The sequence below is a fragment of the Furipterus horrens genome, unplaced genomic scaffold, assembly GCF_987537825.1.
Source record: "Furipterus horrens unplaced genomic scaffold, mFurHor1.1.pri manual_scaffold_2, whole genome shotgun sequence".
NCBI lineage: Eukaryota > Metazoa > Chordata > Mammalia > Chiroptera > Furipteridae > Furipterus > Furipterus horrens.
The window spans coordinates 110,522,248-110,537,174 of NW_028327172.1; the positions used below are offsets into that span (position 1 = coordinate 110,522,248).

The 14,927-nt window shown below is 36.3% G+C and overlaps 1 protein-coding gene across 1 annotated transcript in view; it reads left to right on the forward strand.

Moving 5' to 3' along the window:
• Positions 1-12,903, forward strand: part of LOC150019283 (glutamate receptor ionotropic, delta-2-like) — a 237,224-nt gene extending 224,321 nt beyond the window's left edge. Inside the window, exon 7 of the mRNA XM_090267948.1 lies at positions 12,702-12,903. Coding sequence (XP_090124074.1) covers positions 12,702-12,707 — 6 coding nt within the window. The 3' untranslated portion in view covers positions 12,708-12,903. The remainder of the gene's footprint in view (positions 1-12,701) is intronic.
• The last annotated feature ends 2,024 nt before the right edge of the window (positions 12,904-14,927 follow it).

A 14,927-nucleotide genomic window follows, 5' to 3' on the forward strand; every position in this document is an offset into this window, starting at 1 on the left:
GTAACTAAATAAAACATTTCTGAAGAAGCTGCCTTGTATCAATGGAGGAGGTACTCGTTTAAAATAACGATATGGATGCCTTTGTTGCCGAAAATGGGTTCTTGCATTGTCACTAGAAAACAATTTTAAAAGACACACGTACAAGAGAAATTTAAGTAGTAGTGGCAAGATTTATTGGGATGAAAACAAATACACTTTCAGGGGTGTAGAGGGTAGGCAGGATGTAACATACTAGAAACTGTCCCGAGACCCTTGTTAATGTTCCAAGTTTTCTTGGTTTTTGGAACTAAGCAGGCTGTCTTTCAAACTATCCAACCTGTTCCCTGGGTCTTCCTGGGCTTGTGCTGGGCCCTCCCCCGAACCAATCCCTTTCCTGGCTCTTCCCAGGGTTTTGTGCCCTTATCCTATCTGACCCTTTCCCCCGATTCCCCAGGCTAGACTCCTCCCCTTTATGTTGCTATTTTGGCTCCTTTTGCGCATGTCTTGAAGTTCTGCTTGGTCATCTAGTTTCTGGGCATGCGCTTACCTCCCCCTGCACCATCTTGACTTCTGCACCTGCGCTCAGCAAAGGAATTTCCACCTTACTGGTTTGTCCCTACCCCTGCTGATCCTGCGGAAGGGGCTGTTTGCTCCTCCGCGGAGGCTGGACAGCTGGGTTTTCCTGCCTGCTTGGGGAGCAAGTCCCTTTGGAGGGTGTGGCAGTTCCCTGAGGAGCCTGTGAAGCTACAGTTTCTAGCTAATCAGGCTTAATGGCAAATTCCGTTGGCGTTCTTTTTTTTGTTAATAACTAATTACCTTCTGTAATACCTTCAGCAGATTGATGGTTTTCAAATTAATATGTAAAAAAAATATCTACTACACATTTACTGGTGGTGGGGAAATAATTTACTGTTATTAAAAGTAATATGGAGAGCAGAAACAGATTAATTTAGGATTTCATGTTCACTATCTTAAATATAATAAATAGCCTATAAACAAACTGGCAGAACTTTATCTTTTTTTTTTTTTCAGTTTCTTAATACTTTCTTGTTTTCTTTTTTGATTTTTCCCAAACCAATGACTCCTTGGTAAGTAAATTTTACATAAAATTTAAATTAAAAAAATTATTTACATCCCAGTAATAGCGTGTTGTGTGGTATTTGTTGGACTTTCAGCAGCTGTGATTGTCCCGTGGCCTGCAGTTAGATCGGTCAGCATATCGCTCTCCACATCCCATTTTTATAATGACCTTCATTTGGAAATAAAAGCATCTTATATGATGCATTCAACATAGGTCTCTTGCATATCCAACCCCCAAAATTGATGACACTTTTGATCATGTTTACATGGGACCTTTAAAGAGACTTTATGAGTGAGCAAGTAAACATATACAAGGAGGTGGAGGCACAAACATATATTTGTTTTTTTTTAAGAAGACCAGAATCATATTTTTCTGAGAAAGGGAATAAGAACAATAAGTGACATGAAATGCCCCTTTTTAACCTGTTAAATATTCTGTAAAATGCTTTAGCTTGTTGATTTTCTCTTGCCATTTTCTTCCTTTCACACAGCACTTGGCAGCATATTTAAGCAACCCCTCTTTGAGCTGACCTCTACATTGTCAACTGTTCTCCCTGGACCCCTCCTGTTTGATTTCTGGTTCTGAAAAGCTTGATGCAGAGCACTTAAGTAGTACTCCAGATTTTAATTTGAGAATGTGAACTATATTGCAGCTAATAGTCTTGACTCTTTAAAAAAATACAGTTTACCCTAAATACATATGAAATTTCATGATAATAATCAACTTTCTAAATTACCAACGTTTCCATTACAGATATTTAACATTTTGTGATTAACTAAATCACTTTGTAAATGCCCTTTGTTCCCTAAAATGTACCCAATAAGGGAGAAATGGCATGACTGTACCTCCACTTTTACTTCCAGCTTTATTTTTTTTCAAACTAATTTTGCACACACATATACACAACTCATTGTCTTAATTACCTTCCGATATTTTCACTATTTTTCCAAAGACCTGTTCATATTACACATGCAGATCTTGCTGGCAATTCAAAATAGTGATGTGACTGAGCCCTGCCAAAAAAATAACTTTTATTAAAAGGCAAAATCTTGAACATCTTCCTAAATTTCACAGCTTACTTATTAGAGAATATAATCTAAATAGCCATAACTCCAAAAGTGGATTTTTCATCCTCTGCACTCCCCCTGATCTGAGGGAAGCCAGTAAGATGCTCTGCAGGCCCCCTTCCCTCCTTTAGAGCAGTGACTGACGGAAGTGGAGGCTTGATCACAAGTCCTCTGACAGCCCGTCTTCAGTCTGCTTCATCCTTTCACCTAAGCTGTGTTTTGTGGTTATCAGAAGTGGCCGGCACGACTTGTGAACCAATTACAGCTCTACATCAATTCTTTTCTTGCTTCCCTAATTCACATTTATTTCCATGAGAGTTAATGACTTGATAGAACAGCAGTTATTTTCTGAGTGTTGATCCTAGCTGACTGAAATGTCTCAGAAAACAAGCCATACTGTCCTGTGTGACGCTAATTACAAACTCAGTAGAAGTGGACTTTTGGGCAGTTTCAACACTCCTTTTTTTATTGAAAACAAGGAAGGGTCTCTGTACATTGCTCACAGATTTCTAAAGCCTAAAAATAAGTTTGAATAAATTTACATAATAGAGAAAAGCAGTGATGAGAAAGGAAAAGAAGAAAAATAGAATTAAGTGCTTTGTGAATACTTAGGAGTACTCACAAACCCTGGCTGGTTTGGCTCAGTGGATTGAGCGTCGGCCTGCGAGCTAAGTGTCGCTGGTTCGATCTTCCAGTCAGGGCACATCAGAGAAGGAAAACTCTGACTCCAAAAAACCTCCGCTGCCTTGCGGCATACCTCTTCAGGGGAAAGGCTAAGGGAGTAAACCCCGACAGAAAATCCGGAGCTGGAGTCCCTAAGGCGGTTTGACGTTGTAGTCAACACCGGCAACTCCTGCGGCGCACCTGAAGCCAAGCTGTATCGACTCCGTCTTTCCCTTGGACCCTTCAGCTGCGAAGAGAGGGGGGGTCTGCTGCATGGGCAACAGCAGACCCTCCATATCACCCTGCCCAGGCTCTGTAGCTTCAGCGTCATCGCAAGATGTCGATTCAACACGGGAGGAGACAGATACCGTGTCACTCCCGAGTCGGACTGCACAGCCATTCTCGGTGGTGCAGATAGACTCTTAAGAAGCTACACCATCGTCTCTCGAGACGGACGGCTGCCGACGACTCACCTAAAACCAGAGCTTTTTACTTCATATGCAAAATGACTGTCACCAATGAAATAAGACTTTTCCCAAAATTGTTCTTACAACTATAAACAGTTGGAGTGTTGCTTCCCTGACTGCACTGTGTAATGAAAATACTTCAGTACAAAATATTCCTCATGCCAGAAAAGTTAGTCTTATTACAACTTGAGAATTTCCTGAGGGTGGGTGAGAGTTAATATCTAAAATGAGTAAGTGGTTACTTAGCTATATACAGATTTTTAATAAACAGCCATGCTATAAAAATGTCCAACTCCCCCTATGCACACTCCTCTCCCCTTCTCTGAATTATTTTTTCATTCAAACATAATATGCATTTTATCTATCTAACAATGCATATATATGCACATGCATATACTATTTATTATATTTGTTGTCTGAATCTCCCACCGGACTGTGAGCTCCTAAAATGGCAGAGGTGTTTTCCTTTGGGTTCATTCTGGTTTTCTGAGCTTCTCAAAGAGGGCCTGACATACAATTGTTCTTGATCAATACTTGTTGCATGAGTGAAGGAAACTAGAGTTTGCTGCAAAGAGAAGCCTGGGGTTGTTACACTTACTTCCAAAGAAAGAAAGATGTCCCTCACTTCTAGAGTGAGGCACTAACTGTGGAGCATGAGGCATGGGATCCAGACAATCTATGTACTGCCTCATGGCAGTTTTTCTAAAAATGAGAGTAGCAGTTTTAAGGGCTCAGTAAATAACCCCCTTGAGGTAAATCAGCACAAAGGCACCATAAGTGCAAGAAGGGTAAATGGACCTGTTCCCAGCTGGGAGTATTATTATTGTAGTTGTATACCGTTGCTGTAGTATATTGATGATAAACTGATAGACAATGAATTGTTTTATTAATTGTTTAGAATATTCTGCAGAGACGATATACTCTTACTACATGCACAGGTCACACAGTTCCCCACTGGCACCTCTACTGTCCCCTACTACCTGCAACTAATACTCCACTGGAAGGAGAAAAATGAAACACTACCTGCATTACTAATTTTATCTTATTTATTTATTCCACTATATTTACTGGAGAAGTAAAACAAAACAATTTGGTGATTCAAAGAAGGGTAAGTAAAGGGAGGGACGTATAAGTTTTGTTTTGCCAAGTCAGACATGCTGATTGCTTTATTAAAGAACACTGAATGATGAGCAGGTTTATGCAGAAAGTTCTTAAGTTTATTGCTGGCCAAGTTGAGTTGGAGATGTTAAATTCCTCAAATTATCACTGCACCATCTGTACCATCTGTTAATGAAGCCAAGTTAAATGTACTGGAACTTTCAGTAAGAAACTCCAGTAGTTGCCCTTTTATCCACAGTTTCGTTTTCCTCAGTTTCACCTAGGTTTCAGTTACCTGTGATCAACCACCATCTGAAAACATTAAATGGAAAGTTCCAGAAATAAAGAATTCATAAACTGTAAATTGCACACTGATCTGAGTAGCACGATGAAATGTCATGCTGTCCTGCTCCATCCCAGCTAGGATGTGACTCAATCCTTTGTCCAGTATATCCACACTGTATATAGTATGATAAGATTTTGAGAGAGAGAAACCACATTTACATAACTTTTATTACAGTATATTTTATAATTGTTTTATTATTAGTTATTACTGTTAATATCTTATGGTGCCTCCTTAAAAATGAAACTTTATCATTGGTATGTATGTATAGGAAAAAAAGATAGTGTATATAGGGTTTGGTGATATTCATGATTTTAGGCAACCACTGAGTCTTGGAACATAACCCCTGAGGATAAGGGGGACCACTGTGCTCTGAAAGGGTTTTAGTGTCTCACAAGAATGAATTGAGAGTGAGATTTTTATTAAACATTGGAGTCTGGGATCAAGAAGCTTATGATAGATTTTTCAAGACAGAATTAATTGAAATTGGGCAACATTCATGAAATAGTAGTTTAGAACTGCTGGCTACAAGAAAGCAAGTTTCGTGATGTCAGTCTTAATAAATAACTTATCAAGTGAGCAGACTGTCTTTAAATTGATTTGAAAGAAATTCCTGAAGCAAACAATATGAGTTATTTATAGGATTATAGTCTTATTGTGTGTGTGTGTGTATGTGTGTGTGTGTAAAAGTTTACTGGAACAAATGACTGCAATGTTTGACACATGATCTCAGTTCACACAGGTTATCTTTTGAGATATCCAAGGGCATGTGTTGAATAAACAGTTGGAAGTCAGAGGGATAGTATAAAATGTAGAAGTAATTGTTATATAGAATATGATAAAGATCTAGAGGTGGTTTTTAGAGGATTCCACAAGGAGAGAAAGAAGTAGACTAGGATTGGGTATTCAGAAATATCAGTGTCTAACAGCACACTGTATAGATAAGCATTCAAAGCATATTGGGAAATGATAAAGAAGAAAAAACGTATTTGGATGAACTGGAGAATGTAAGGAAGGCAGCTTAAGAAGGAAAGAGTGGTCAACAAGGCCAGTGCTGCTGAGTGCAGGGGTGATATAAAGACATTTAAATGTCCAAATATCTATTTAGTAATTGGAAGGGCATTGTTAATCATAGTGTGAATTGTTTGGGTTAGTTTATAGAGGCATAATAATATCAGAAAAGATTAAAAGGGAGTGAATGTATAGAAAATTGAGGGTACTTCAAGAATTTTTGCTGAGCAATAGAAGAGAAAGATAAGTTCGTCATTGTAAAGATGTGAGAAGTAGATTCTTTTTTCAGGTGCAAGAGATTTGAATATATTTAAATATATGTATTCTTTGTTTCTATTCTCACTCTACAATTTTATCAAAAAGAATGAATCAATCAATTCTTCCTTCCTTCTTTCCTTCCATGAAATGATTCATTTATTCATTTTATCCAGCAAAGAGGACACACAAACCTTAGCCCTGGGAACTTAGTCTCATAAAAGATTAATATGTTGAAGGGAAATGTGAGTAGGTGTATAAATACCTTATCTCTGTTATTGCATCATTAGTAGAAAAGTAGTTTAATTTTGTTTTATTGTTATTTCCCAAAGTGATGGGTTTACATTACTTTACAATGCAAGTATTCAGCCGAAGATTGGATTGTGTTCTGTAGCTCAGAATCCAATTTCCTCCAGACATAGCTGACTCCATACAAGGAGGAAACGTGTGACCTGAGCTTATTAACACAATGAAACAATTCAGTGAATTAGCAAGTACAAAGCTAAGACAAAAAAGAACATTATTTTTTTAAATTAATTGTAAAAGTCTAAGTTGAGGGTGGGGGAATAAAATTTCAACCTGTGGAAGTAGTGTACTTTAAAAAATTCACCTGAAATTACTATTCAATCAAATCTTCTTCCATTTCAATATTAAAAATATTCATTTTACCCTAACCCCTTAAACCAAAGATGCTATAAGTAAACTAGAATACACATAGGAAGTCATGCTGCATTTCATGTTGCTAATTGGGATTTTGACAAATATTATACAGAAGCAAGACAAGACAAGAGCAAAGTGTTTCCATTAGCTTCTCTACCCATGTTTCTGCATCTTAATCAGAGCCTAGTTAATATTTAAATATGCATTTTAGGCTTCCAAGTGTAATGGAAGTTTCATTAATAACTATAATTTGTATAAAAGGATGTATGCCACAGACAAATCCTCAAATGTGGAGTTTAATTGGACTTATAAAGTCTTATTTTGTAGCTCAGAAATGTAAAAAAGAAATTGCAGCAAGAAATGAACTTATTTTTAGTTACTAAGATACATTATGGCTTATCATTTATTGAGAAAAGATTTTTATTTTAAGATAATGTTTCCCCATCAGCTATGTACCAATGTTTTCTCATGTAGGGCTATTTGGAGATAGAGAAATGGAAAAGGATCTGCAGGGGAGAGAGGTATTGACATCACCTGAAATGCCTTATAAGGCAGATTCCGAGCCCTGCAGCCTTCAAAAAAGACATAATGGAGTAGAGAGAGCTGTCACTCTACAGCTGTGACTCTTTTCTCCTTCAGCGGTCATGCTTCAAATGGGTCCTTCTGCAGAGGAATGGCTTGAAGTAACAATCATCATTCCTTTCTCACAGCAGTCTGCCACAGAACAAAACCCTTGGAATGTCAGTGTTCAAATGACAAAGTATATTTTTCTGTACATCCACAAGGATATTTCTATTGTATTCCAGGTGCCAAAAGAGAGGATAGACTTCGTTATTACCAACAGCTCTAAATGTTCTTGCTATGTGCAAATTAACTCTTTTATTGAAAAAGGAAAGATACTAGGGACTTTCTAACACATAACAAACATATTTAGATTTCTATTCTTAAGGACTTGCTCTGACTCAAATACTGTTTTCTACTGAGTATTAGTATGAAGTAGGCATTCAACAAGAAATTTACAGAGAAGGAACATACGTATTTTTTTAAATTTGCTTATATGTTTTAGAGAATGAGGGAGGAAGAGAGAGACATGAATTTGTTGTTCAACTTATGCATTCTTTGGTTGATTCTTGTATGCGCCATGATGGGAAATCGAATCAGCAAACTTGGCATATCTGTATGACACTTTAACCAACTAAGTTACCTGGCCAGGGCCAAGAAACATATTTTTAGAGTAACAGGATAATCTGTTATGAGATATTACTAGATATCCCCAAAGCTTTTATGTGAAAAGTTAGAGGGAGTCTTTACATCAAAACAAATAGATTGAGTTACTTGCAATTTTAGCAAGTGTGTTGGTTGAGAATTCCTCTCAGAGGTAGTTGATTACGCCATGACTGTAGTGGTTGTTTATCTGGCGCACACACTATGTGAAAGTCTTACTTATACATGAATAGCTACTTCACGTAGTAAGTCTACCTGCCCCCAAAGCGTGATTGCTGCCGGACTGCCACTCAGTATTGTCTGGGGATTACTGTGTAAAAATGAAAACCCAAGACCTTCCAATGTGCTGCAAGACCCACATCACCAAATTCTCTCCTGCCCGCCCCCCTTGCATTTTGTCTTCTATTTCCCCTGTCTTGATTGGCTCAACTGCAATGACAGACTACCTTACTGTTCATTGGGACTTTCCCTTCACAATCTCATCTTTGTGTGAATCATTCTTCTTTTACAAAATCACTTGGCTAGCTGTTTTCTCTTTCAGTGTTTCCTGAACGTTTCCCTTCTTCTCTGATTATTTTACTGAATAGTGCAACTGTCCTCCTCCTTGTAATTCCTCCTTACAATGTTGTAATATTTTTCATAGTGTTTATCACTAACATAAAATATAATTTCTGTATTATATTTATTATGCTTATTGCTCATTTTCTGTCTCATATCTGCATGAAATACCCTTTTACCCCATGTAATCTCTTTGACTAGGACTCTTTGTCTATTTTATTAATTGTATCCTAAACACTGATATCTGTGTCTGACACATCATAGGTACTTAAATATTTAATGAATGAATGAATTAAAGAAACCATGAACCATCTTCCTTTCTCATTACCCTGTAAGATGCTACTTCATGTAGTAAGTCTACCTGCCCCCAAAGCATGATCACCGCCAGACTGCCACACAGTATTGTCTTGGAATTACTGTGTAAAAATAAAAACCCAAGACTTTCCAATGTGCTGCAAGACCCACATCACCAAATTCTCTCCTGCCCGCCCCCCTTGCATTTTATCTTCTATTTCCCCTGTCTTGGTTGGCTCCACTGCAATGACATGTCTATACAAAGTTTAAAAGTAGTTAATTTAGTAACTTAACTTCCTGTTAACAGAGTCCCTTTTTTTAGGTTCAAACTCTAACACCAGGAGGTCATTAAAGTAACACATTTTGATAAATGCAATGGAATACCATGTTGACATACTCAACTATTTGTATACTGTGTTTACTAAATATTGTATTTAGTACGTAAAGTAGCAGGAATGTGAGAGAATAAAGCTAAGAACCTAGATTCTGGTGAGGAGACTTGACAATAAATTTTGCTACTACAGTGTGGTTTGGCAAAGGAAAGCATCTTTATTTCAGGTGCATTCAGAAGAAAGAGGAGAGGACTAGTTGTGAGTCTGTGTTTTGGAAAGTGCTATAAACATGATGGGAGAAAAGAACCCAACAGGGGAGGAAACAAATGGGAAGAAAAACTATTCATTTTTTATAGTTTTAACAGGGTCAGCCTAGGAAGTTTAAAATACACATATCCACCAAAGGGAAAAAGTTCACACAAATTGGCAGTGCATTTACCCTGCCGCCTTCTGTAAATCAGGAAAGAATTGAGAAAAGTAGAGGAATTAGTAGACATCAAGATTCAAAATCTAATGGAAAAAGTATGGAAAGGCAGAGTTTACATTTCTCAAAAGGCCAAATACAGGTTCTCCCCCCTTCTCCCCCCCCCCCAAGTCATGCACCAAGGTGCTTTGAATTATATGTGATTTTTCACTCTAGGAAGCCAATTTCTCTGGCCATCTTAAAAACCTAAAAAGAAATTAGCAATGGTTATGATAAACACATGCATGTATCTGCACCTTTCTTATCCTAGTGACGGGTGGCACCTTTCCAAGAGTTAAATATCTCCCTTGAAAATATTTGGAATCCATTAAATGACTTACATATGTTCTATATCAGTTTGTTTTGTTACTCTCAAAATATTACATGCCCTGACCTAAGTTTTCATGTTAACCTATATATTCATTAACAAAATAGATCATAGTAAAAGAATTTAGGTAGTTAGAAAGCTAAACCCATTACCTTAGTTTTCTTTTTTATAAATTAAGCATTGCAAGATCATTTCTGAGATACTAATTTTTGATGTAATTTTCAAGGGAATATGAGCTTTTGATATCTGAGGTGATTATTTTTTCTTTTAAATCAATGTGTCCATTAAGGAATGCATTATTGTGCACCAGATGGAGTTAAATGAACCATTGTGTGAACCTGGCATTTTTAGTTCTGGTTACATGAATGTAATTACCTGCAGATAGTTTCTAAATGTGTTCATAAAGGATTAGCTTTTATACAGATATACTCTCTGTTCTTCTTAACTTTTTTTTTCTCTTTACAATGTATTTAGTCATTTTGGCTTATTGTACCATCATATTCTACCACTAATAATGGTAAGAATTAATCCTCAACTACCAGAATTGATGAGACAGAACAAGTCAACAGCCATTTAAAAAAACAAACAGACAAGAGACAACTTACAGGAGAGATTATTATGGTTTTGTGCCACATACAACTTAAATTGTCTGCCCTGCTTCTAATAATGCTAAAATTTTATAAAATTAACCTGTGCATTAAATAGATTTTGTTTTCAGAAATTTATCCCAAAAGTGCAATCCTATATTTCATTTCCTATTGTCATTTTTATATCATGTCAAATGAAGAATATGGATTTTTACATATTTTATATCACATTTCATTTTCATTTTTTGTGAGTGGAATTCCACTTTCTAAGAGTCACCTCTTCACATGAGTACAGCTTCTGGGTGACATTTGTTGACAGTGTGACAATGACCTTATTCTCTCTCCCTAAACCCTGAGGTCATCGTGGTCAAAAAATTACAGCATAGGTCACATGTATCCAAGAGATTCATTCATTTCTAGTATGTACTGAAATGTGAAAAAATATTTAAAACACTGCAAATTTGAATTTTTGTATAATAAAATACATGATTTTTAATTATTAGTTAAAATCTACAAATTATTAAACAAAGAAATGTAAAAACATAAAGAATAAATTTTTTTTTCACAAAATGGAAACATGAGTATTTCTAAAAATTACAAGCAAAATACGTCTTTAACATTAATTAATCAGAATCTTCAATAATTGGCTTTATAAAACATTTGTAACAGTTATCACAAACAATATTGCTATGATCAAGGTATAAATAACTTTTACAATACTTGCAAAAATATTTTGATAAGTGACTTGAGTAGCATTTACTGAACTTCTTCAACATCTCTTGGATTATCGAATCGATACATTTTTCCAGCTATTTTCAGTGGTAAGTGAAAAAAAACCGCAAAAACAAAAACCCACAGCAGTAACTTTGAAATTCAGGGAAAAAACAACTACACCAACACTGACTTTGGCGTATGCGGTATCTCTCCAATACAATTTACTGTCAAATATCACACACCCTTAACAAAACACGTGTTATAGCCAAACGGACAGCTTAAATGTTAAATGTACAAACATGCAGCTGGTCATGACCTTGAACCTGTGCACTCAATATATGTAACAATATATAAGAAAAAAGTTTGTTGGTATTTCTCAGATCAGCTGCAACCTCCACAGGGTAAATAATGAGGAGAGGTTATGTGTCTGTTTCCCACATGGATATCAAGTGCACAATTTTCTCTTACTACAGAAATATATATTTAGGCTAATGGAAGAATGGGAATTCAAAACTCTTTTAGACTCTTTACATTGGATCAATTTTGTCTTTCTTTTAAAAAATGAATTGTCTGTATATTTCTCAAGTTGTTACTATTTTCTTAGGGCAGTTGGCAAAGATATATAATCTGAGACTAGGCAACATCAAGTTTAATGGAAAAATGTGACTTATAATTTCAAATTACTTCATATACTATGTGCTTGGTTTTTTTTTTTCTTTTTTTCTTTGAACCTTGTAAACTTTCTGATTAGTGAACCAAATAACAAGAATCTATGACTTTTTCTTCTTTTTGAAAGAGAGCGAGTATGCTATGCTGCTAGCAGGAATCAACTTTTAAAGCATTCAGCTAGTACTTTGTTCTAAAATACCTGATGATCTGGGAAAAAATAAGAAGAACCTCGCAAAAATGGAATAACATAGATAATCAAATATGTACTGCCACTTTGTTAATTGGTGTTAGATTATGTTGAAAATAGGTCATTTCCAAATAAGGAATAAAATAAAATTGAAATTAATATTATGTACATTATAGTTTCTAATTTATAAGCCAAAGAAAAAGACTTTGACTGCTTTAAGTGAAATTTGCAGAAGGTATGCTGGGCTCATTAATGAGAATATCAAAAATTAACCTTGAAGGCAGAAAGGCACATAATTTCTCTTAACGGTCTGAAAGCAGGAATAGCAGCCATGATCTTGTAGAAACTTTGTTTAACAGCTTTATTGAGATATAATGCACGTGGTGTACAATTCACCTACTTAGAGTGCACATACAGAATGCTTCAACTACTCGTACTATTTTTGTCTTTATAACTTAAAAGCCCAAGTCTTAGAGGAGCATCTAGTTGGCCAGGTTTGTCCCACAGGTCCTCTTTCTGCAGGTGTCAGAGCTGGTGAGGGCTCGAGGTGGCTGGGGTCATGGCATAAGGGAATGCAATACCCAGAGGCAGCCTCCTGGGTTTACTCTAACTGTGAAAGATGAGGCAGAGGTTATTTGCAGTGGTGTACTGGTAAATATTTAATAACAAGCAGCTCTCCAGGAAGAAAATGACCTTTCTTTTTTTTTTTTTTTTTTTTTAGAATTAACAGATTTCCATGGTGTAATATTTCAACTATAAGGAATAAGTTGAAGCCACCAATATGATTGGAACGAGATGCTTACAATACATTCTTGTGGGCTAAAATGAGTTGGCTCCAGCACACCGCTAAACTTCTCCCCAAAAGAACATGAGTGCTTTCAGGGAGGGGGAATAAATGCTAGGTAGACCAGAAAAAGCATATATTCAGGTATTCAGCACAGATGTTTTTGACCCTAAACACAGAGGCTTTCTATATGCTTTTAAATAAATTAATAACTCAGTAAATAAGAATTTGTGTATGAATGTGGTAGAAACTACTACAGACTTTTTATTTTATAGGATACCACTGCTCCCTGTAAATTATTTCTTACTTTAGCTGGGGAATTCAAGTGGGAACATTTAAAATACTAAAAGAACTTTTTAAAACTGCTATGATTGGAAGAATTCTAATATGGCCTGAGACATTCATGCCTGGTTTCACTCCCATAAACATGTCACATTACATAGCAAAATGAACTTTGCAGATGGAATTAAGGTTACCATGCAAATGACGTTAAGATAGGAAATTTATCCAGATGGACATGAGCCTTTAAAAGCAGAATGTCTCTTTCTGACTAGAAGCAGAAGAGGACATCAGAGAGATTCAAAACATTAGAAGGATTCAATGCAGGAGAGGCATACATTGCATTCAGAAAAGAGCTGGGAGCAGCTTCTAGGAGAGCAAGACCAATCCTTTGGCTGATACCCATCAAGGAAAATGTGACTTTAGTTTTATGATGACAAATAACAGAATTCTGTCATTCACCTAAATGAACATAGAAATGGACTATTTCCTGGAACACTAATAAGAATCAAATGTGCCTGATACCTTAATTTTGGCTTTGTGATACCCCAGGCTGAGAAACCCCTCAGGACTGCCCAAACAACTGACCTATAGAACTCCAAGATTACAGATAGTGATTGTTTTAAGCTTCTAAGTATATGGCAGTTTGTTACACAATAGAAAACTAATATAGCTGCCTGAAAGATAAGTACATTACATGAGCAATGGTGCTTCAAGCATCTGAAAAAAAATTGAAGGTATTGTATGAAATAAGGGGAAAGAAAAGCTTTTATAGAACACTAAGTATAGAATTAAGTAATAGAAAAAAATACCATTGGGATAAGGAACATGAAATAATAAGTGGAGGAAAAGGGGTAGAAAGGTGATCATGGTATTGCCAACTATTGGCCCAAGAAAAGAGCTACTAGTAGTGGTATATAAGGGGACAGAGAAGATCATGTTAGGTCATAGGAAATAAGGTCAGAGAGTTGAGACTGGCAAATAGATAAAGACCTAAAATGCTGTATCAATAAATGATTCTCAACTCTTTTAGGAATTTTATTTCATGTGGACTTTTAAAAAACTGGGCACCAGAACAGCACTTCAGAAAAACTTAATCAGAAATTCTGGAATGTTACATCTGTATTTTTTTTTTAATTTTATTTTTTGGTTTTTCAGTTACAGTTGTTCCATTTTTTCTCCATTGCTCCCCCCCACCCAGCCCACCCCTTCTCCCACAGTCATATCCCTCCCCATTGTCCATGTCCATGAGTCATTTATACATGTTCCTTGACTAAACCCTTCCCTTACTTATCCCCCTTCTCTCCCTCCCCCCCTCCCTCCTATTGACTGTTATTCTGTTCGTTGTTCTATTTTGTTCATTTGTTTGTGTTGTTCTTTAGTTTCCTGTATTAGGTGATATCATATGGTATTTTTCTTTCTTTGCCTGGCTTATTTCACTAAGCATAATTCTCTCTAGTTCCATCCATGTTGATACAAATGTCAGTTCCTTCTTTCTCTCTGCTACATAGTATTCCATTGTGTAAATGTACCACAGTTTTTTGATCTACTCATCTACAGCTGTATTTTTTTAACTCCATGGGTGTTATTGGGGTGCAGCCAAGGTTGAGGTCCACTAGTGAGAATTTCAGAATTCATGAAAATTTAGAAACTATCTAGAGCTATGAAAGAGTTGGGAACTGTTTCCTTCCTTTCTTCCTTCCTTCCTTCCTTCCTTCCTTCCTTCCTTCCTTCCATCCTTCCTTCCTTCCTTCCCTCCCTCCCTTTTTTCCTTTCGTGTATAAAAAGACAAGGTTTAACCCTACCTAAATTGTATACTGATCACTTTGTTAGCACAAGAAAAAAATTAGAGAGAAGAACTATTATAAAATTCAAGCAAGAAAA